General features: G+C 39.6%; 1 protein-coding gene across 2 annotated transcripts in view; it reads left to right on the top strand.

The window, feature by feature from the left end:
* LOC105492445 (contactin associated protein family member 5) overlaps positions 1 to 25,093 on the top strand; it is a 909,336-nt gene that overhangs the window by 735,133 nt on the left and 149,110 nt on the right. For both annotated transcript variants that reach the window (XM_071072554.1, XM_071072553.1), the window contains exons 15-17: positions 8,437 to 8,564; positions 8,742 to 8,912; positions 18,417 to 18,635. In XM_071072554.1, coding sequence (XP_070928655.1) covers positions 8,437 to 8,564; positions 8,742 to 8,912; positions 18,417 to 18,635 — 518 coding nt within the window. The remainder of the gene's footprint in view (positions 1 to 8,436; positions 8,565 to 8,741; positions 8,913 to 18,416; positions 18,636 to 25,093) is intronic.

The following is a 25,093-nucleotide window of genomic DNA, read 5'->3' as shown; positions in this document are numbered from 1 at the left end:
AGTTATCTGTCAGGCTTTACAAATATATTATCACTAAATTGTCTGTAAAGTCTCATTATTCGAGCAATAGCAAAATTGTATCAGAAATAAAACTCACAGTCATTATAGAGATTATGATTTTGCATTTACATGAAATGATCCTCTCCCTGAGGAGGTAGCTTTACCACAGGGATATTCAGAACTCACCAGTCAGAACAGAGATACACGGAGAGACGTTCCTTACAACTTCTTGATCAGAATTTGCTGGAACTCTTAGCCAAGTATGTCTGAAGGGGACAGCTCTGACAGAATGGGAAGTTGGGGATGCTGTTTTCTTGCTCCTTTCATTCTCTCTGTCTTTTTCATTTCTATTCTGCCTGGGGCTGATTCTGTGGTCCATGGCAATGCTCTCTGTGAACTACAAATAAATCCCAATGTCTGCATTTTTTTTTTTAAAGTGTAGTGCCTTCATCAAGTAGCAGAAGGAGAAATAATTCCATCTCCTTTGCACATCTGTCTTATAGGTGTTTTGTGAAAGTGTCATGAGCTAATTCATGTAATACACTTAAAATACACACAACTGTAGCTGTTTTTGCTGGTATCATTGTCGTTTTCTAAATATAAAACGTAATGAATCTCAGTAATATTTTATTATGCAATGGAAAGAACAAATTGTGGATTTGTCACCTATTAACTAGAAAGCCTACGTCATTTAGCCTCTCTAAGCTTCTGGTTTCTAATTTATTTTTTTAAAGTGGGGGAATATCTATCTCTGGGAAATACTGGCTGAGTTAGCAATAATTTGTGCACCTAGCAGATGTGCCATGGAGTCAGAGCTCAAAGATTTATCAACGATCTTTTTATTATTATTTTCTCCATTTTCATCCAATCTTAAATAAACTATAAAAGCCAACATTGATTTGTAGAAGTTAAACGGATGTCTAAGAAAAGTCTGTATGCATGTATTGCAAATCAAAACCACAATGGGATACCATCTTATACCAGTCAGAATGGCTATTAAAAAGCCATGTTTATACCATTGGTGGGAGCGTAAATTAGTTCAATCATTTTTGAAGACAGTGTGGCGATTCCTCAAAGATTTAGACAGACTATCATTTGACCCAGCAATTCCATTACTGGGCATATACCCAAAGGAATAGAAACCATTCTGTGATAAAGTTACATGCACATGTCTGTTCATTGCAGCACTATTGTCAATAGCAAAGGCATGGAATCAACCCAAGTGCCCATCAATGATAGACTGGATAAAGAAAATGTGGTACATATACACCATGGAATACTATGCAGCCATAAAAAGGAACGAGATCATGTGCTTTGCAGGGACATGGATGGAACTGAAAGCCATTATTCTCAGTAAATTAACACAGGAGGAGGAAACCAAATACTGCATCTTCTCACTTATAAATGGCAGCCAACTGATGAGAACACATGAACACATCGGGCTGGGGTACAACACACACTGGGGCCTGTGGGAGGTTGGGTGTGGGAGGAGGGACAGCATCAGGAAGAATAGCTGATGAATGCTGGGCTTAATAACTAAGTGATGGGATGATCTGTGCAGCAAACCACCATGGTACACGTTTACCTATGTAATAAACTTCCACACCCTACACATGTACCCCTGAAATTAAAAGTTGGAAATAAAAAAAAAGAAACTAAAGGGAAAAGAAAGAAAAGTATATATGCATGTATGCAATGAACAAAAACATAACAGAAGTAATACCATGCAAGCACAAAGTTCATTCAACCACCAGACTTTGAGTGGAGTAAGGAAATAGCACTGAAATTCCTTCTTCCCAAAACAGGGCTGCTCTCTGAAAGTTTATTCGTAAAATTCACCATGTAACTGGTGGATCTGCCCTGTGTGTAAATAAACCAAGAGATTCCTTGTGAATGTATAACAGAAGAGCTCGTGGACTCCCAGAAATCCTGTCAAGGTGGTCCATGTGTAATCTCAGGGAATGAAGGGCTGGAAAATGATTGCAAATTAGTAAACAGAAACCTAATCAATTGAGCTGTGTCTTGTGTGGAGAAAGCCTGTGTGCACAGAATGGGGATGGTCACCCTGGGACCTACTGAGGACAGTGTGAGGACTCAGGGCCTGGCGCTGTGATTCCAGCACAGTCCAGAGGAGGCTTCACAAGCACCAGCTTCCATTCTTGAGAGAGCTGCTGTCGGCAGGTGGGAGACCCGTGTTGGAGCACAGGAGATGTTGGTGGTTATAGGCAAATGCTTTGGCATCTAAATCTGTGTCAATCCTGGCCTTTCTATTTGCAAATGATAAACCTTGAGAAGTTTTATCATCTTCCTGAATCTCAGTTCTTGCTCCTGTACAATGCAGGTAATTGTTAACAATATTTTCCTAGCGTTATTCTCAGGATTAAGTGAGTTCATGTGTGAAACTCTATTTCAATGCTCCCATGGCCAGGGAAAGGCTCCACGGATATGAGTTGCTCATCTGAGTCCCCAAACCACCAGTACATTCTAAAGCAGCAACCTCAAACTCTAGCAGTGCCTCTAATTTAGGGATCTTATTTTTAAAAAATAGTTTATCTCTGTAAAAGGCAACAGTGATTTAAAATAACATTTTATTGTTCACTTTGTAAATATTTTGGTGTTTGGACTTTACCTATGAGAGATAGAGACCTCTTAAAAGGTTTTAAGCAATAAAGTATGAATCATGGTACATATTATGTAAACATGTTTCCTGGAATAATAAGAAGAATGATAGGAATTAAGAGAGTAGATAGATTAGAAGCAGGGATCCAGTTTGTGTCACCAGCCCCAAGGCCTAGGCAGAGCCATGAGATCTCAAAATAAAACTGAGTTCGGGAGCATGAGGATAAAGCCATTGAATGGAGGGACATGAAGAAAGTGAGATTGGTGGAAGTTGTTAATTAAGAGTGGGGGAGGAAGTAAGAAAGAACAGAGAAATGAAGACTCATATTCTTATGGCCTCAGCAACTGGGTGTACAGGGCAAGTCATTCACAGAGGTGAGTGACAGACAGGTGGGAAAACTGACCCCTGAGAAAACGACTAGTGAAGGAGGTTGAACATCTTAGTTTAAGGTGCCTGATGACATCCAAGGGAAGGATTTAGTAGACAGTCAAATAAATATATATTCATGGAGGAACGTGTGTGTGTGTGTGTGTGTGTGTGTGTGTGTGTGTGTGTGTGTGTGTAACAGCAAAGAAGGCAAAAGTAAAATGTAAAATGCTGTAACAAAGTGAAGGACATTAGGGACTGACATGTTCCATGGAAACTAGCAGTTTAATAAGAGAAGTCTCAGTGGACTGAAAGGGGAAAAGGCCAATTGTCATAGGTTGAGGAGGAAAAGGGTGCAGAGGAAGATGAGATGAGAGAATGCAGGCAATGATCTGAAGAAAATTTGACTCTGAAGAGAAAAGAAGGGAAGTAACTAGATTGAGAGATAGGGTTGAGGACGACTACAGCATGCAAGCAGAAAAAGAGGGAGAAGTCGAAGGTACAACATAAAGAGAGAGCTTAATTGAAGGAGGAAGTGCCCTGAGACATCAGAAGATGAGATTCAGGATAAAATACTAGCCATGGACATAGGGAGGATTGCTCAAGCCAAGAGAAAGCAAATCACGGTGGGTTCAGATGGTCTGACTTTGCAGATACCCTGGCTAAATTGCTGATTAATGCCGAGCTTATTCTCTATGAAACCTTTACCCATTTTCCAACAGGGAAAACAAGAATTACACACACACACAAATCAATATATAAATCAATGTCACAAAATATTATATGCAAGAAATTGAAATTAGGATGGAGAAGGAAAAGAGAATACAGAACATTTGGGAACATTTTTGAGAGGAAACTGGAGTTAAGTCTTGAGAAATTTGAAGAGTTGGAGAAGACCAACAGGTGATGTGTTCCAGAGAAAGAGAGATATATATTTTGGAATCATCAAGATCTAAGTGGTAGTGAATCACAAGTATGGTGTACAGTCTAATAGTTTTGACTTTTAATCTACTTGCTTCCTGAATAAGACTGAAGGCAATCTAGAAATGTATGAATATATTTCTAGAAATATATATACACTTATTATATATACACATTATATATATATTCATTATATATATGCATTATATATTCATTATACATACATTATATATATTCATTATATATACACATTATATACATGTTCATTTTATATATATATATAAAATGACACCACTAATTGTTTCCTTCTTTATTTTGAGGTCATGTTCTACAAATTATGACCCCCAAAATCTTCATCTGTGGTATTTTTAAAATCAATTTTACATCTCTGACTTCTTGAGGGTCATTTTAATTTCTTAACAGGAAAGTGGCATTGAGTAAACCTTGGCTGATTCATATACCAAGACCTGCTTTTGTTTTCTTGTATCTGTTTGTGAAAAGTCCTATGGTTTCAGGTTTCTAGAGCATTTATAGAAAAAAAAAGTTTCTGAACATTTTAAATATATACTTAATTTGCCTTCTCCCCTTTTTTCTTATGCTTGGAAATAAAAACAAGATTCCAGATGTGGTCCAGTCCCCCTCACCCACCCCTGTGTGGAACACAGGGAAATGAATATTATCCTTGGGTAGACTGTATATCTGACCACTCAATGCCTGAATTTGCTTTGGTTGGCGGCCAAATTACCCTTAAGCTCATTTAAAGCTTCTTGTTACCTAATCTCCTCGGTCTTTTTTTTTTTTTTTTTTTTAATCTGGAAGTCTTGAGAAAGAAAGCAACAGAGAAATAATTGCTCCTTAAACAAAGGTAAGATAGAATTATCAGCAAGCATCAGTGCAGCACTGCAGACTTGAAGAGCTGCTGGCAGGCATCTTACTGGCCATTCCTCCTTTACAGCCATAAGAAACGAAAAACATCATGTACCCCACTCAGGAGAAGCGGGTGTGGAGTCTCTTGAGGTTAATCCACTGAGATTCGCACATGGGCTTCAGAGGGAGCTGAGTTCTTGAATCCTTCCTATAATTTTCTGTTTGTCTACCATATATAACATTTTATTTACTACTTCCAAGTGACTGAAAGAGGAAAGGACACGAAAGAGGGGGAAAAAAACTCATTGTATTTTTTAATAGTTAGGTCACCCAAATTATATACTAAAATAAACTTACCAAGCAGCAGTTAACCAAAATTGGTTGATAAAAATGAATGGCAGTCTGTGACATTTCATCAGACTTGAATGATATCCCCCCCATCACTCTGCCATTCTAAATTTGGTGAAATACCAAGATTCAGATATTTAAACTTAGAGAAACCACATTGACTAATTCTGTACCATACCCTTGCCCTTGAGAATAAGTTTTTTTCTTGCTGCGTGTGTTTTATTATTTTTTAGGTCATACTAACGTGTTTTTTAAGGATCATATGCCTATTCCATGTGCCCTTATAGGCGCCATACGTGAGAATGTCTGGCTGCTCTGCTCATGCATTCTGGTTGTGGGGTGCCATGTCTTGTTCTCCTTTTATATATTCTTTGTATGTCGTGTTTGTATTTCAAACTTCAATGAGAATTTCCATAACTATGTATTGAATCTCTACTATGCGCAAGTTGGTGTGTTCATTGTTTTATATATATTATCCCCTTTGATTCATACAAAAATATCAAATTGTTAGTATTATTATTATTATTATAACCATTTAAAACATAAGAAAACTGAGCCCCAGAGTGACCTCACTGATGTTATACAACTAGGGTGTTGAGGTGCATGGATTCAACTCATGTCGTCTGGTCCCGGTGACAGGCTTTCCTACTACATACAAAACAATCATCTCTCAACTATACTTAGGAAGGGCCTTGCGCATTGCTCCAAAGGAAGTGAAAGTTTGCAGAGTTCTTACCCTTGGCATGAAGAAAGCAAATCTACAGCTGTAGACTCCTTGCCTATCAATAGGTACCACCATCATTTGCATCATTTTATTGTGACTAAAACTCACCATGACAATCACCACTACCATCACCACCAATTGTCCTACCCACTGTTTTGAAATGTTGGAATCATACCTGTCACTCACAAATTTAATTAAATCCAATCATATTCCTAATATGACCTTAAACGCAGGAATAAATATGCAAATTCCCTTTGATGGCTCCATTGCCTATAGGCTCAACATAGCCTTCACATGCAGTTTATTGGTCCAGTCAATGTGGATTCCCACTGTAATTTTTTAAAGAAATTTAAATTTCATTGCCAATATTCAAAAACTGAAAATTTTTACATTAATATTCTAGCCTGGCTCTTTGGTCTCATATTACAGAATGGCATAATTTCCTGTTGCTAATGAGTACTACAGGCCTGCTTTAGTTGGAACACCTACTTTATACTTATCTCTCTTTCCCCCTGACACTGAGATTGTGTGTCAATTTCCATTTATTACTAACACAAAGCTGGATTCACATACATTTCGATCTGCTTGGCCCCTGTAGGCATTTAAATTTGTATCTGTTTCTGTTGCATTAAATAGCTTTAGAGAGAAATTTACTTTAAGTTTTCAGGTAAAAAGTATTCTTAGTAATGTGCCTTGCATCATCAAACTAAATATGATTTTTTTTCCTCTGTTATTTGGAAGAGAATTTTATTCTTAGAGTGCTATTTTTAGATCTCAACACTTTGACACAAAAACATCAAATTTTTGTAGACAAGATGCCAGAGTGTATAGGAAAGGCAGTCATTGGCATTGATGGGCAGACTTTAGAAACTACTATTTTCACCTTGAAAATGGAAATGGAGAGGCATACAGTGCTATAGCAGTACAGAATTTCTTCAGGAGAGGATTTAGGTTTGGTCTTCATTCCACTTCGGCTGTTTGGCATTTGCTTTAAAATCTCTGCCTGAAAAGATATTGGAATGTGGAGATTGAACTTTATCCCTGTGTCTATGCAGCATTCATAGATGTACTTTCAAGCTGAGGCAAAAGCCTTATTCTATATCCTTTGAATGGCCTCTAAGTACAGGTATTCGAATTGTAGATATTGTACAGTACATTTCTTTACATTTTCCATTTGATAGATCTGTAGGAACATGTGTACAGGTGAATATTTGACTTATTCATAATTAAGATGAATTAATATGTTTTTCTCCATTTTCATGAGTTGGATAATAAATCTGAAAATTTAATTTTCTACATGTGCTGTGTCATATAAGCTCTCCAATGCAGAATCATAGGTGGATGCATAAGAAGATGAATTGACTTGCCTGGGGCCACAGAGTAGTTCAGGAGCAAAGAAGACAACTAAAATAAGTGTCACTGCCACCATTTTTGAGCATTTACCGTAGCATGCTAAGTGACTACATAATCTCTTTTAAACCCATCAGTCATTGTGATGTAGATGTTATCTCCATTTTAAAATTGAGCACACTGAATATCTCAGAAATGAAATTATTTGCCCAGTCTAACATAGCTAGGACCTGGGGACTGAGATTCCAGAACCCATGTGTATGCTTCTAAAACTAAGTCCTTAAAGACCTGGGGTAGATCCTGGGGATACCAAGAATGTGACGTTGTCCCTGCCTCTTCTGTGGTGTGAGGTGTGACCTTAGGCTAGCTATCTAATATCTCTCAGCCTCAGTTTCCTCGTTTATAAGTGGGCATAATGACACCTACGGCATAGTATTTTTTTTTTTTTTGGTGGGGGGGAAATACCTATCCCCTAGTATAACTGCCTCAGAACAGTTGTACATTCAATGCTAGTTTCCTACATCCAATTTTTCCTTCTCAGCCAAATGATGTGGCCCTTACCATGAGTCCAAAAACACCACCGTCAACAAAAGGGGAAAACATTTCCAATGGCTTAGCCTATTCTTTCTGAACTTTATCCAAAGATGATTAGTCAATATTTTATTTGCATGGTTAACAAAAACAAAGTCAGAGTCATTAACTACCGAGATGTTTAAGAACAAAATGAAAAGCAAGGAAGCAGTAACCGTAAAGCACCTCGAGTTAAAGGGTGGTAAAAAATAGATAAAGTTGACTAAAACCTGTCGGCAGGTGGCTGAAACAAGTCCTTGGAGTGATTTTTGAGTGGAATTTGTGATGGCTGCTTCAAGTTAGTTGCTGAGATAGCTGATCTCTTTATGGGAATGAGAGGTGAGGTTTAATGTCACATTAGCACACTTTGAGCAGGTGGTCTGCTCTTAGCCACCAAAAGCAGCAGCAATCTTTGTCAACTATCCATTTCTACAAGCACACGCGGGGAAGATGGAAAATTCACTTGTTTTTGGAAGCCAGCCATGGGTTTTGTAATTCACATTCCTTTCCTTCACACACACTTAGGCGATGAAAGGCCTTCTGTTTTCCCCCTCTCTTCCCCTACCCTGCTGCAACTACCCAAATCACTTCTGAAAAGAGGGGTCATGGAAAAGAGTCCCTAGATGATCCACATTTTGTCCTCTTTTTTTCTTAAATTTATGTTTTGCAGGACAAATGATACTGGCTTTCTTTCCTTCAAAGACCACTTGCCTGTCACTCAGATAGTTATCACTGATACCGACAGATCAAACTCAGAAGCCGCTTGGAGAATTGGTCCCTTGCGTTGCTATGGTGACCGTGAGTACTAAATCGAAAGAAGCTTTCTCTCTGCATTACATGAGCACAAGATGTTTTTACTCCCTTATCCCTTTTCCCTGCAGTGTGCCCTAGTCTTGAAAATTACCCACATACCCAGTGCTTTCCCCTACCCCATTGAAAACGATAAACCATGTTGAAGGATTTTCTCATTTGCAGGACGCTTCTGGAACGCCGTCTCATTTTACACGGAAACCTCTTACCTCCACTTTCCTACCTTCCATGCGGAATTCAGTGCCGATATTTCCTTCTTTTTTAAAACCACAGCATTATCCGGAGTTTTCCTAGAAAATCTTGGCATTAAAGACTTCATTCGACTCGAAATAAGCTGTAAGTGCGCTCAATTATGAATTTAATGTAACTGATCAACAAACAAGTTTTAGTCTTGTTTTTGCCACCAATCGCTAGTGGGCATTTGTACCAGCAAATTAATCTCGCTGGACATCTGTAAAATTAGCAGTGATAATGTCTAGTTTCTTCTGATGCTTTATGATTTATTATGACCTGTCAGTATTTAATCAGTCATTCTCTCATCAAAACATGGGCATTCCGAAAATTCCCACAGACACCTATTACAGTTTCCAAAGTATCTCTTACCTGTGACTTTAATCTTCCACACTACAGGACTTTTTTCATGACGCTTTCCATGCAAAGCTGAAAAGAGGATTATTATGCATTCTATTCATATTTGGAGTCTACTTTTTGTTTTACCTTTGTTCCAAAAGTAATTTCCTGACTTATTTCCCACCCTAGGAGCCTGTGACTATCCAATCAGAATTGTCATGGTTTCTCTACCACTTCCCCATGAACAGTGGCATACCTAATAAACTCGATGCCAGGACGTGGATCACCTTTTAGTCTGCATACCCTGCATATAAACTATATTCAGTAATAATCATGACATGCAATGAAAAATGATAGGAATACAGATGGTGAAATTTCCTACATTTAAACATTTTGTATATAATCATACTAATGAAACAATATTCCAATACAAATAAAATACAATTTAAAAAAATTACACCAAGTCATATTTTTAATAAAAAGGGAGAAAGCATACGTACATATTGCTCTGTTGTGATCCTAGTAACATTAAAATTTATGTTTCTGAGTCTCTACTTCTTGAAATTTGAGAGTGACTTCATAAAATTTAAGTATTTTCTTATGTTCATGTTCAAAAGAGAGTATGCTCGTGTCCATTTATCTCATATTGAGAAAATAATATTTTCTATTAATTTGTTTGTTTCATATGAAGCAAGAGCTATACAAATAAGTAAGGTTTTAAACTTCATATTTGTTAAAAATTCATAAAAATTTCATTTTATACTAAATTCTGTAAATTCTAGTACTGTCAATGTTGTTACTTCAGGATTGATTCTAGAAACTTCCAAATGTCTCTGCAAGCAAAAAAATTCCACTAAAATAATTTTGACAGAAAATTCATCATAAATTTCTATTTTATTAGGTAAAAAGTTACCATATTCCTAAGGATTTGAAATTGCTTGGGTCCTAATAGGGTGCAAATTTTGTCTCAAAGCTCTGTGGTTCCATGTATTCATGTATTGAACATTAGATTTGAGTTAAACAATGCTAGCACAGTAATTATACAGATGAAAAATGAGAATTTGAGTTCTTATTCTTAAAAATAAACAAATATATTTGAGTCTGTATTTTTAGGAGACAATGGTAAATCTAGAGTTCTCTGTATTAACCTTCCCTCAGAATATAATATTTATTAAATGGAAAGAGATAAAACATACTAATTTGAAGTTTATACATACATTGTTAAAAATTAACAGTAGCGTTATATGAACAAAATACATTTGTTTATTTTTAAGAGTAAAACTCAAGTCCAGGTGCGGTGGCTCACACCTGTAATCCTGGCACTTTGGAAGGCCTAGGCAGGAGGATTGCTTGAAGTCAGGAGTTCGAGACCAGCCTGCCCAACATGGTGAAACCCTGTCTCCACTAAAAATACAAAAATTATCCAGGTGTGGTGGCAGGTGCCTCTAATCCCAGCTGCTCAGGAGGCTGAGGCAGGAGAAACGCTTGAACCTCAGAGGCAGAGGTTGCAGTAAGCCAAGATTGCACTACTGCACCCCAGCTTGGGTGACAAGAGTAAAACTTTGTCTCAGAAAAATAAATAAATATATAAATAAATAAAAAAACAAATAAAATAACAGTAGCATCAGCATCTATTGAAACAGACCAACAAACGATTTATTTGGTGAAGGAATGTTTTATCACTAACATTGCTTGGAATTACTTGTGTATGGTAGTAATTTTTAAAAAGATGTATTTTTAGTGACTTTTGCTATTGTTTTAGGTTCTCTGCACTGAGCACACTTTTTATTACTTATACACAGGGTAGGCTATAGCCAGCACCTTGCCCGTGTCATTCCTGTGACCATAAAGACTCAGGCTTGTCATTAGGTGCCCTATGTGTGTGTGTCTAAATGAATGTTTTCCTGTAGTTTGATTGAGGCCATTGACCATATCACTATAATGATGCGACTGCACGAAATACCCTTGAAAGTATAAGTAATGTCTTAGCAACAGAAATTGGAAATTTGAGAGCTCCAGAAAAGGAGAAAAAAAAAATGACTGGAGGAGGTGGCAGAGGTGTTTAAGTCTCCTGCAAATTACCAAGCAGCTAAGTGTTTCTTTTGCAGTTACCGCACAATACGTACAAGGAAAAAGATCTTCTTAATTGGTAGTTTTAATCTCCTTTTACTCCAACTATTGAGACTATTAATGGGAGGAAGCTCTTGTGGCTTTGGTGTGAAACAAGATCCCTCACACCTAACATGACCAGTCTCTAAAAATGTTGAGTTGAATGCCAACAATTTCATAATTTGGATATAATAACTTCAATGTAAATTTAATAAAAATTAGGCCCCATGGCCTTTGATTAATTAAAGCAGCAGCAAACATCATGGTATGTTATTACAAGGTAATGACCGATGATTTAGTGTTAATTACATATCAATGTCCAATTTGTTTGTACTTTGTGCTACTGTATTTTTCCCTTTGGCTTATGCAAGATTGTTTTTAGCGCAGGTTAGAATTACATTTGACAAAAATCAAAACCCACTGAGGTAATTGTTTGGTATATAATATGTCACCAGATTGGAGAACATATACCTTCCAAGACAAGATTTTATATAAAAACATTGAGAAGTTCAAGATCTTATAGTTCTCAAAATATTTGTTATTATTAATATTTAAAAGGGGAAAAGACCAAAGTGGGATGGAAACATCTTGCTTTCTTTATTTACAGCGACACTCGTATTACGCATTTTAGGCAGATGGAATTTTTACTCCAAAGGGTTCATAGCAAGAAATATCCACAGACCAGGCACTTGGAAAGGAAATGGCCTTTTAACAGATGCAGTTGCTCAGAATAGATTTGCCTCCCATCCCCAAGGAGTGTTCCTCTAAAACTATCCGAGCAGCAGTTTCCAAGGTTGATATATCCAAATTGTTGGACAGGGAACAGTAGATTTCCATGAAATTTTCAATCCATTTCCTTCCAGCCTGCTGTCAAAGATATTTGAATTTTGTAGCCCATACTCTATGAAAAAGAAGACACGCCACTATGTTGGCAAGTCTTAGTATATGTGTTTTAGTGGGCCTGTGGAAACAATAACTGTTTTGATACTTATCTCACAATGGCTGTACAGGTAGAAATTGATATTTTAGAATAGATGAGGAGATCAGAAGGAAATGGCTTTTGAGAGTCAGTCTGGCATAGTGGAAAGAAGCTAGACTAGAACCCAATGTGGATTCAAACTTTTGTTCTTCCAAGTGGGTTTGTGAGCTGCCTTGAGCAAGTTCTTCTCCCTTCCTATGCTTATTTATGCAACATGGGGTTGGTGACATCCACATGCCACCCAGAGATGCCTTTGGCTGCAAATAACAAAAAACCCAATCTGAACCGGCAGCCACAAGAATGGAAATTCACTGGTACTGGAGCATGTGACGAAGCCCAGAGGAGGTAGGACTGGCTTTATTTATGGTTGTTTGCAGTAGTTTAACAAAGTTATCAGTCGTCTCATGGTTTTCTCTCTCGGTTATGAATGTTGAATGTCTGCTTTGGTCTAAGGCTGGCACTCCCTCATGGTGGAGCTGCATGCCAGCTGGTGGAGAATCCCTGCTTTCCAGCCCTACAAGCAATCCTCCTGAGAGGTCACTCACTTGGCCCCCAAAAACCAATGTGTGTGGCCGGGAACGTATAGATTGCAGATTGACTTATACCAGGGCCGACCCCCACACCAGAGACTGGGCTAGCTTCCCCTAAAGCCCATGGGAAAGTGAGAGAGGGAAGAGTTTCCCAAAGCAAACTCAGTATTGTTAGAAAGAAGGTAGTCGCCAGGGAGACAATCAATGAGGATTCTTCTAAGGCAGTTGTCAGAATTGAAATGTGTAAGTTATTTTAAAAAATGCCTTGAAAGGAAACAAAACCAGAAATTTCCTGAGCTGCTCATGGGAAAAACGATACATATATATACTGTATGTATGTGTGTGTGTATACATGTATATGTATGTGTATGTATATATATACTCTATAAATATGTGTGTATACTGTATAGATACATATATACACACAAAGAGAGCGAGAAAGATTTGACTTTATGATTTCAGAAGTATTATACTGAGAATATTACCAAATGTGATGTTAACTTGGACACACTATAGTTAGAACTTCAGAGAATAGTACCAATGAATACTATTCATAATTACACTTTTGTTGAATTGTTGAGCAATTATTCTGATTAGACACTGCACAATTCTTTACATTCCTGATTTCATTTTGTTTCCAAGCACTCCCATCGATGCCGATCCCTATGTTGTACTGTGATTACCACTGCACAGTGCACCGATAGGCAGGATGAGCCTTGAGAGGGCAAGAGGCAAGCCCTGATTACTCAGCTGGGAAGGTTAGAATCCAGGACCTACCCGGCTCTGTCTGACTCCTTACAGCACCCCCCAATTCTGCTTTGCACGGGTCCGCAGGATTGACAATGTTAGAACTCAAGAGAACGTACAATTATTTACCTCCAGATTTTGAGGCACAGGACATAGAGGAAGCCCCTGCAATTTTGTGCAATACCACAGGTGCTATGTTTCTAGAGTTAGAAACTATGGCTGCCATCAGAACCTTAAAGAGATTATGTCCCTGAAAAGTTTTAACAGTATTTTATTTAGTTCATATTTCTCATTTTACACATGGACACCTGGAAGGACAGAGAGATTAGCTCACTATATTAAGGCCTTACAAATTATTCATTCCATAAATGGACTCTGAAATATCTCTCATGCTGATCTGGGGTGGGGATTGAGGACACAGAATGGAGTGTGGTTCTGTCTTCACAGAGCTCAGGATTGAGTGCTGGGAGGAGATGTGTGGAGTCTGTCCTAAGGATATTCTCTAATGGGCTTGGTGGTCACTCCTGGAAGAACATACAGGTGTCTTCTTAGCAGCTTCTTCCCATCTCCTAGGAGCACTCGGTAGAAACTCTGTAACAGCCCTAAACATGCCCTTTCTTTTCTTTATCAGTCTTCTCAAAAGTAAATCGCGAACTCATCTTGTTTCATTTGTCTCAGAATTCTCAGTGCCTAGCACAGGGCCTGGCTTGATAAAAATGCCCTGAAAGACTGAGGAGACTCCTTAGCTTTGCCTTGAACCATAAAGAAGTAGCTGGTGAGAGAAGGCGTTTGTCAGAAGGCTGGGGGAGGTTGAGCTTAGAGGGTAAGTTCACGATAGAGCTAATGCTCTCATGGGTCTTCTCCCTTCCTATTCAGGGCCAGTGGGCTATGTCCACCTCTTCAGCAAGGGAGAGCCAACTTGAATTTGCCTTAAGGGCCCTGTTATAAAGGCACTGGCCAAAGTGGGATGGATCATTCATTCTCTTACCTTGTTTTCAGGCATCTTTATCATCCATTCTAACTTTGACTACCCAGGGCAACTGCACAGGTTTCCAGGTGTGGAGGTTTTATCATAGGAATAATGATTTAAAAATTGAGCCCTGGGAAGCACCACCTGGATTCACATCCAGACTCTGCGCCACCTGCACTGGGTCAGCTTCCTTAGCTACCTGTACCTCACTTCCCTCATCTGTAAAAGATTCCTGTCTCATAAAGTTGTAGCAAGGCTTAGTGAGTTGATTAATGAAAAACGAGTAGCAAGGTACTTGGCTCACAGTAAGTACTCAGTAAATATTAACTGTTTTTATTGAATTTTACTGATTCTAGGAGGAATGGCTTAAACATAGTATGTCTTTAATAGTTGCTTTAATAAAGTTAAATAATAATAATTTTAAGCTGGGTGTGGTGGCTCACGCCTGTAATCCCAGCACTTTGGGAGGCCGAGGCAGGCAGATCACAAGGTCAGGAGATCGAGACCATCCTGGCTAACGTGATGAAACCCTGTCTCTACTAAAAATACAAAAAATTAGCCAGGCATTGTGGTGGGCGCCTGTAGTCCCAGCTACTTGGGAGGCTGAGGCAGGAGAATGGCGTGAACCTGGGAGGTGGAGCTTGCAGTGAGCCGACATCGCGCCACTGCACTCCAGCCTGGGCAACATCTCAAAAAAAATAAATAAATAAAATAACAGTAATAATAATAATAATAATAATTTTAAAGACTCTGCAAGGACCCTAATACCTTGGTATAAAACTGTAAAAGTATAAAGAAAATTGCAGAATTGCATTTAGTATATGCAATGTAATGATGTTCCAATGAATAAAATGAGAACTTCCTGTATACAAGGCACAGTGCTAGGTGCTGGGTATACGATAAATGAGGTGTTCTTCTAGAGTTGCAGACTCGGGGGAGATAGTACACAGATTATTATACAGCAGGGGGCTGCAGTTTGGAGAAGAGGTAAGCACAGATGGGAAACCGATTATGGAGGTGGTGGTCAGGGGGCAAGGCTAGTCACAGCGAAGCAGCAAGCCCTCCACAAACATGTGTTGTCTCAGTGGAATTTATTATCCACAAGACTAGCCTTGCAGGAAAGCTTTTAGTAAAATCTTTAACATTCCTCACCCAAATTCTCACCAATCTTATTCTGTGTTTTATAGAAAAATGTAATTGTGGGGTCCAGTCATCTCTCAGTTAAGTGTTTTTAAATTTTGAGATATGCAGGGCTGCCAGGTGGCACTGGTGATCTGAATAAGAAACAGGGAAAGACTCAAGGGGCCACCTTCACTCTTATTTAGTCTAACTGCTCGTCACTCAATCTGTTCCCTTCAATTTTGTTTCCTTTAAGGCATGGATTTGTAACCTGAAGCCAATTTGCCTAAGTTGAAAAATCACAGGTCACAGTAATAATAACAACAGCTATCACTTCTTGAACATGCAGTATGTGCCAGGCACAGTTAACTTTATCAGGATTCATGTCTAAATAATCTGATGATTTAAGTACTGTTCTTATTCCCATTTTGCAGACAAGAAAATTGAGGCATGGTGACATTGAAAACTTGCCTTAGGTCACAGTAGCTCCAGAGTCTAAGCTCTCAAATCCCATTCTTACTGCTTCCACCTTACTCTCCTTTAGGCCAGGGCTCACCAGAAAGCAAAATAATTCAAGCTCTCAGATACTCAAAATTATGTGTAATGGGGACTTTGATGCAGGTGGCTTTTGGTTAAGGTTTAAAGGCTGGGAAGAAAGTGCTCTGGGGGGGAGTCTGTCTTTTGGCATTTGTGATAATTTAAATCTGGCAGTTGATGACTTTGTCAAATAAATACCCATTTCCTATTTTAGGGGGTAGAGGAGAGGGAGCAATTGTGAAGGTGCCTAGAAAAAAAGGAATGCCTGGCATATGAAAGTTCCAGTCCTATCCTCATCCTCAATTTGTAAATTACAATTAACCTCTCCATTTCCTTTAAATTTAGAACATTCTTATGTGATAATGGAAAACACAAGACAATATACTCAATAAAGCAAAATCGTGACGAACCCTGCCTTTGGAGTCAGATTCTACTTACCACCTAGGACACTTCCAACAAATTATTTATATTTCTGTGCACTTTAGTTTTCTCACTCATAAAATGAGAATAATGCTACATTTCTCATAGGGTGGTTCTGTGTATTAAAATGAGATAATCCACGGTCAATGCTTAGCATAGTGCCTGGCATAGAGTTCATTGTTCTCACTGTGCTACCCCTTCCAGTTCTCTCTCTTAATGGTTATCCACCATTGCCACTATCATCACCACCACCATCATTGGCACCATCATCATCACCTTCATCACCACCTTCACCACCACCATTACCACCATCACGATTACCACCACCATCGCCACCACCACCACTACCACCACCACTATCATCACCACCACTGCCAGAACCATTACTACCATCACCATTACCACCAACAGCACTGCCAGTATCACTATTACCATCACCATCACGATTACCTCCATCACCACCATCACCACTACCACCATGACCATTACCACCACCAACAATGATGACACCATCACTACCACCACCATCACTACCATCACCATTACCACCACCAGCACTGCCACTATCACTATCTCCATCACCTCCATCACCACCACCACTATCACCACAACCATTATCCCACCACCACCACCATCACCGTCACCATTACCTCCATCACCATCACCACTACCACCATGACCATTATCACCACCACCAACAATGATGACACCATCACTACTACTACCATCACTACCATCACCATTACCACCACCAGCACTGCCACTATCACTATCTCCATCACCTCCATCACCACCACCACTATCACCACAACCATTATCCCACCACCACCACCATCACCGTCACCATTACCTCCATCACCACCATCACCACTACCACCATGACCATTATCACCACCACCAACAATGATGACACCATCACTACCACCACCATCACTACCATCACCATTACCACCACCAGCACTGCCACTATCACTATCTCCATCACCTCCATCACCACCACCACTATCACCACAACCATTATCCCACCACCACCACCATCCTCATCACTGCCGCCACCATCACCATCATCATCACCTCTACCACCACCACCCCCATCACCACCACCACCGCCATCATCATTAACGTTATGTCCACCACCACCATCAATACCACAACCACTGCCAGCGCTACCCACCACCATAACTGCTGCCATCACCATTGTCATTTCACCGTCATCAGTATGCCTACTTCTGACTGGGTGCCATCTGGCTTCCATTATACAAAGATTGTTATAGAGGGGCAGAAAGAATAATGGAAGGAGTCCCGTGTGACAACAGGAGACTTGGGTTTGATTGCAGGCACTGCCACCTGCAGCAGTGTCTCCTTGGACAAGGCAATACAACTTTCTGAGCTTTTTTCATTATGGAAATAGCACAAATGCTTATATAATGTGCATTAATAAAATAAGGAGGAAGCGCTGGACTTCCTAGGGCATAAGTCTCCTCCCTGTGGGAGTGGAGCTGCCTGGCTAACCTCATGTCTGCAGATATCCTGGAGGACACAGCTGAAGCCGCAACAGATCTAGAAAATCCAGGGCCTCGGCATTCATGCAGGTTTATCAGATCAGCATGAATGGTCCAGGTGCTTATCCTGTTTCCTGAATTTACACAAGTAGCAGGAATGAAAACAGCTTGGAACAAGTATACACATTTAATTTGATAGCTGTTACTATTAATGGTGATTTCAATGCTACAGAGATTTCAAAAGAAGTCTTCTCTACATTAATATTGACTGACAATTGCTTCTCCCACTCAAGCCTGTGCCTTGAATGTGCTAACAACTCCCTCTATTCTTCTTCCCATTTTCGTCTCTGGTTTCAGCTCCTTCAGAGATCACCTTTGCCATCGATGTTGGGAATGGTCCTGTAGAGCTTGTGGTCCAGTCTCCTTCTCTTCTGAATGACAACCAATGGCATTATGTCCGGGCTGAGAGGAACCTCAAGGAGACCTCCCTTCAGGTGGACAACCTTCCAAGGAGCACCCGGGAGACGTCAGAGGAGGGCCATTTTCGACTGCAGCTGAACAGCCAGTTGTTTGTAGGTAGGGGACATCTTAAGGCTCCCTTTGTGCTAAACCCCTACAATATCACTGTGTGACCACACCTAGGAAAAATTTCTCTTTTATTTTAGATCTGGGATATGATCGAAATGTCATAAATCATTTCTAATCGTGAATTTCATTCTACACATTCTTTTTTCTCTGGCTTCATTAGCTACATCAAGTTAAGATGATGCTAACCTTTAGCAAATACTGAGGTTGTCCAGATTCTATATATTTTCTTTTGGTAATATTGTCTTCAGATGTCCAGGGACCCATCATTGTAATATAAATCTACTCTAAGGGACAGGACATGTCACCTCTTTACACCTTAGTGAGTGTAGACTCTAAGTCATGGGCCGCCCTTCCAAGTGCTACCCCACTTCTGGTAACTATTGATATCCATGCAATGAGACAGTTGAGCTATTTCAAAGGTGTTTTTGTTATCAATAACATGGTTGGGAGAGGAATGATCCCTTTCTAAATCAGGGGCCTCTTCGATACTACCTGAACTCATAGCACTGGAGATCAACCTGCCACAGGTTGTTCATCTGAACTGGTGGCTGCCACTGGTGTGGGCCTGGAAACATCCGGGCATCCTTCTTTAGTCATTCCTCACTTCTTTCATTCCGCTAATAGTCACTGAGTATCTACAACTGGTCAGGTATCTTGTTACTGGGAATGAAAGATGAATTGAGCACTACCACTGCTTTTCAAGGAGTTCATAATCCTCTGGTGTGTGTGTGCGTGTTTCACAGAGAAGACAGCATGGGGTTTGGGAAGTCTCTCTTCAGTGCTTGTGCCTTAACTACATTTAAGTTGGCATTTTGTTTCCCTTGTCATAATTCTAACATTTTGCTAAACATACGGGAGTGTGTGTGTGTGTGTGTGTGTGTGTGTGTGTGTGTGAGAGAGAGAGAGAGAGATAGAGAGAGAGAGAGACAAATAAGAGAGAGAAACTAATATAAGGTCATCCTTATAGCTGTAGTTAAAAAAATTAGCATAGGTTGAGGAGGGCTTGTAAAGCTTTAAAATACAAAATCAAGCTCTGAAAGTTAAGAAATATTGTCAATACTACCAAAACCAAGAGTGTGTTTTTATATAAAACTCGCAGTTCAGATGTTTAGAACAGTGATGTAAATAAGTAACAGAATTTGTCAGTCTACCCAGATTTAACTCCGTTTCCTTTTTTGTTTATTTATTTTTTTGCCAACTCCCACACTACATAGCTTTATTGCTAGTGATGAAATGCCATCAACACTCAATGGAAGTTTCTTATTTGCTTCCTTTAAATTGAGGTTTGTGCAACTTTTAACTCTGAGGAAAGCAGTCACTAAAATAACACCAGCTAAAAGAAAATAAGTAATAGAATGTGAGGATGTAATATTCTTTCTTCTCAATAGGAACCATATTTCTTTCTTCATCTGTCATGTTCCCCAGAGATATAAATGATTAAAACAGTTTTGTGATTTCAAGTCATTTGCTCAATTAATAACCCATATATGTGATATGATTCACTATTAAAATATTTTTAAAATTTATATTTCTGTTTTAATTTTATTTAAACATCACATTTTGATGGGTGACTTCTGAGGAAGGTTGCTCGTCATCAAAATCTAATATATTTTTTGGTGGAATCAAGTCAAGTGTTTCACAATTTTCATAAATTATATTCCATGCCAACGTTTAATTTATCTTCAGGCAGTATTTATCAGTCTTTCTGGCTGAAAGGTATATATAAAGATGGAAATAATTTTTTTACCCTTTCATGCAAATTTTATGTGGCTATGAAATTATCATATGGACTGGATATGTGATAAAGTTTGTGCAAGTCAAAAGGGAAAGGCGACAGCTGTATTTCATGGCAGATTTCTATCTGCAGACGTTTTGGTTACATTGATCACAAATGCAATGAGCTGTAAGAGCATGTCGATGGGTCTGGAGGAGATATCTTGCTGGAGCTGGAGCCAAGGTCAGCTGTGGCAAGAGCACCTGCTTCTGCTATGTTTCTCTCCAATAAATCCCATCTCAGATGTTACTCTGCTTTATTGAATTTGTCTTAATGTACTTGAAGAAGAAAAAAATGCTGTTGGAGGTCACTTTAATGGTCTTTCAGTTTGAATTTTCCTATTTAGAGTTCAGTGATATACCCATTTAGAAATGTCAGGTAGCCAACAAAGCTGAAGTCTCAACATTTCCATCTTGCACAATTCGATTGTTCAACAAATATATAGATAAATAAATGAGGTCTGCTTAGTTATAGTCACCAAAATGAACAATTGCATTCTCTATTATTCAGAAATTGAGAGGCCCTGGATATTTATATTTGCTAGGCAGGAAAAGATATCGTTGGCATGTGCTTCTTTACTGGAATAGATTGAGTGTAGCATTACTTAAATATTAATTTGGATATGTCTGTCTAGATATCTTTGGCCACTGAAGGATCTTTCAATCAACATGGAGCATCCTTCAGCATTGTAATCACTGGCACAGCTGCTGTGCTCATGAGTGTTTCCTGAGTACCAGAAACAGGCTGTGTTTTTAGAATAGGATGTTCCTCTCAGCACTGCCCCTGTCATTGGAATGTGACAGGTTGAAATACTGATACATGAGTCAATGCATACTGGATTTCCAGAATCAATATTTTAACTTCAGGCTGTTATATCACCCTGATGGTTAGGGACATTTGCAACCATGCCATTTCACCAGTCACATTTCTTTAACAGAGCAGGAGACTCTTCATAACATGCAGCTTCTGAAATGTAAACTGCAAGCATGTGGCATTCTCACCTTTGGAACGGTCCATAGTACCACCCCTTCTGCTTTGTTATTCCCCACTAATGTGTCCATCAATATGAGGATGAGGCAAGAAAAATCCAAGATCCAGTGGAGAGATCCGAGTATGCATTCCTGGTCAGATGCCCAAAGCCATAGGCCCTGGGTAGAAAAATAACTAGCATGAGTGTACTATTGTCTTTATCTGCTGAATGAAAATGAAGAGACTGTAACTGATCTTCTAAGGCGTGAAGATCTGCTCTCTGCATGGATAAATTAGGAACAACGGTCACACCTACCATCATGCCCATGTGTATGTAACAACAAAGAAAATGTCTCATTCCTTCCAAACCTAACACAAGATCTTTCGAAATATGCTGCAATTACAGAGTGGAAATTGTGTGAAGATGGGGGCCTGTGAGTCTCATTTTATGACTTTATTTCCTTCTACTTTTTATTTTTCCCATGGGCTTATTTTTTGTTTCTTGGCCCAACTGCTCTCTTTGTGTCAAAATAAACTGAAGCTACTCCAAACTTACAATCCCCTAGGGAAACTACTACACTGACTTGATAAATCATAACATTTGGAGAGATCCCCCAAAATTGCTGTTCTTGCTTCCAGGCTGGTAGGGAATTATTATTCCTATTTTCAGGTGAAGCGTGTCAAACTCAGTGGGGTCAAGGGTGAAGCCAGGCAGTCCTGGTGTGCACATGTTAATTTTGTGCTCTGGCACTTCCGAAACTCTTGATTTGTGGCATAATGCAACACATACAGAACTGGCCCCAGTCTCCTCTTGGAATAGTGACTTATATTTTACGCTCGTGAGTGCCTCATGAAGATAGCCGTCCTGAAGCACGCCTGTAGTGGTTTCCATTAGACAAGATGTCATATGTCTCACAGTCTAGGAAGAGATCTATATGCTCTTCACATTGAGAAATAATTGGAAAAGTAACTGTTAGCATATTTTTACATAAAGCTACTGTGCGTGGAAAATAATAATTATCATGATGTCAATGGTGAAACAAAAAGTGAAGAAACAATTGTCTTTTTAACATTATATAAATCTCTGATTACGTCTACCTATTCCCCATAAAAGTCTATTTTTTTCAAAGTCAAATAATATATGAAGTGTACTTAAATTTTTTTTTAGGAAAAATTAAGATATGACTTTTGATGTCCCCTTAACAATTACATAAGAGAAATTGTTCTGGTTGGTTTAAGAAGATGGTAAGAGACCTCTGAGCGAGGCTAGCAGGCAGGTCCTGGGACTGCCTCAGTAGCTGCATAAGAAACACTAGAAGAACACCCAGTGGCCACTCAAAAATGCTTGTGTAGTGGATAAAAAAAAAATGGTGAAGAACATCTGGGTTTGTCCCTAACACCAGTGCTCCACAAAATCAGGTTCTTGTAGCTTGAAAATGTTTGAAAAAACATTGGTTCTGTTTTTATATTCAGGAAAAGTGAACAATTAAATCACCCTTTCAGCAAAATTTTGTCTCTTCTTGAAGATGTTGAGAATTGGAAACATTTAACAATTCCCAACACCCATTTTAGTGTTTTCTACCCGCTACTATATATATTTTTTTGAAACAGGGTCTCTGTCGCCCAGGCTGGAGTGCAGTGGCACTATCTCCAGCTCTCAGCTCACTGAAACCCCTGCTTCCTGGGTTCCAGCAATTCTCTTTCCTCAGCCTCCCGGGTAGCTGGGGTTACAGGTTCACGCTGCCATATCTGGCTAATTTTTGTATTTTTAACAGAAACAGGGTTTCACCTTGTTGCCCAGGCTGGTCTCCAACTGCTGGGCTCGAGCAATCTGCCCACCTCAGCTGCCCAGATTGCTCCCTACTATTTAAGACACATTTTTGAAACACTTATCTACAGCTTCTTCTGCTTTAATTGAGCTCATTTTGTCATCTTGTGGTCTCTGTTGGATTGACAATGGACAATTGAGGCAGAATGGAGAGGAGTGTGTGTGTGCATGTGTGTGTGTGTGTGTGCTTGTGTGTGTGTCAGGACTCATACTGTCTTTCTTAAATTTTTTTTTATTTTTACTTTAAGTTCTAGGGTACATGTGCACAACGTTCAGGTTTGTTACATGTGTATACATGTGCCACGCTGGTGTGCTGCACCCATTAACTCATCATTTACACTAGGTATATCTCCTGCAGCATGGTATCGTCTTCTCAGGCAGCCCAGAAAGAGAAGTCTCGAGCTTCAGACCTCACAAAAACTCAAAGTTAGAAGCAGTAATTTGATTCTCTTGGCACCTCCACTTGTCAACATTTATAACTCAGTAAAGAAAGAAATCATTAGAAGAGCATCATTTATGTGAAACTGGCATTCTAATTGTCAAAAGAAACATAAGGCAGATCTTTCTGGACAATAAAACAGTTCTCCCTGGACATTCAAGGACCCAATCTGAGGGGCGACTGCAGGAGAGAATTCAGGCTGCCCTGGAGCTAATGTGACTGCCACATGCTGAGTAGCCACAAGGGAAGCTCCCAGTTGGAAAAGAGCAAACCAGAGAGGTGGCTGAGGCTGCAACACTGCCTGGAGCTTAGTGAGCTGGTTTCCACTTCTCCGAGAGAGTCTGCGGAGACAAAGCAGATGACTCAGAGGAGGAGCTGGGAAAGCCCTTGGGCAAAGCAGTGGATGGGAAGATATGTCAAAAACCTCCAGTAAGTCCTACTGGCAGACTTATATTCTTCTCATTTTGTTATCAAGTTTCTTCTGAACACGTGCACAAGTGGTGCCTCAGCCAAAGCTTCGTCTACCTCTTCCATGCACATTGTGTCTCCATCTCCTTTGAGGATGGCCTTGCTTCAGTTTCAGCAGCGCTGGCATCATCAATGCCCAGACCGAGTTTGATCATCCTGTCAATCCTGTTAGCATGTGTCTGGGGATCTTCCACACTGAAGCCAGAAGACAGGAACCCAGTTTCATAAACCAAGAAGCAACTTAATGGAAGAAACTCTCCAAAAGGGGCTTGTTTTCCAAAGAAAAGTATAGTTCAGAGAAGGGAGATGATAAGCCTACCTAGACGTGTTGTAAAGCCATTCAAAAATAATTCAGAGAGAGGATTCTGAATGGAAATGTAGTGTCCAAGTCACATTCTTAAAAAGATTGTGACAAATAGAGACAACTTAACAAGAAAAAAACAAAAGAGTTTCTTCTGAACCTGGAAGAAACGGACATAGATTCAAAGCTGCTTCAGTAGCTTTGAATTTTGTAGAAGAGGTGATTTTGTAGAAGAGGCGGTAAGAAGTGCCATGCTCCAATTCGGCTTCCAGTGTTATCATCCATGTCTCAAGGTAAAAAGGATCAGGTCTCAGGCTCATCTTCCATGTGTAGAGGGGCTTAGGGACTTGTGGTAGACCTTGTAATCTGCTGTCTAGGTCTCCCTTCAAAGAAGGACTTGCCCTGTGGCTGGGAGTGCTGTTGGTGGACAGTCTTCATCTGTCTGAGCCTTCAGAAGCTGCCTCAGCTGCAGAGAAAGCCTTGACCAAGGTCGTGTCCTTTCCAGGGGGATTCACATCCAGTGACTGAGCCAGAGTGCAAAGGCACAACCACTGGGCCCAAGAAGGAACATCTCTGGTTATTTGTTCTGGCCCCAGCACTCCCAGTGGTACTGTGCTGGGTTGATGTTGGGCCGCCACCACGGCTCACTTCTCTGCCCATTCATACT

This window comes from Macaca nemestrina, chromosome 11 (assembly GCF_043159975.1).
Source record: "Macaca nemestrina isolate mMacNem1 chromosome 11, mMacNem.hap1, whole genome shotgun sequence".
In the NCBI taxonomy this organism is placed as follows: domain Eukaryota; kingdom Metazoa; phylum Chordata; class Mammalia; order Primates; family Cercopithecidae; genus Macaca; species Macaca nemestrina.
Note: the sequence above shows the minus strand (reverse complement) of the source record. Positions and strands in the feature narration are given on the sequence as shown.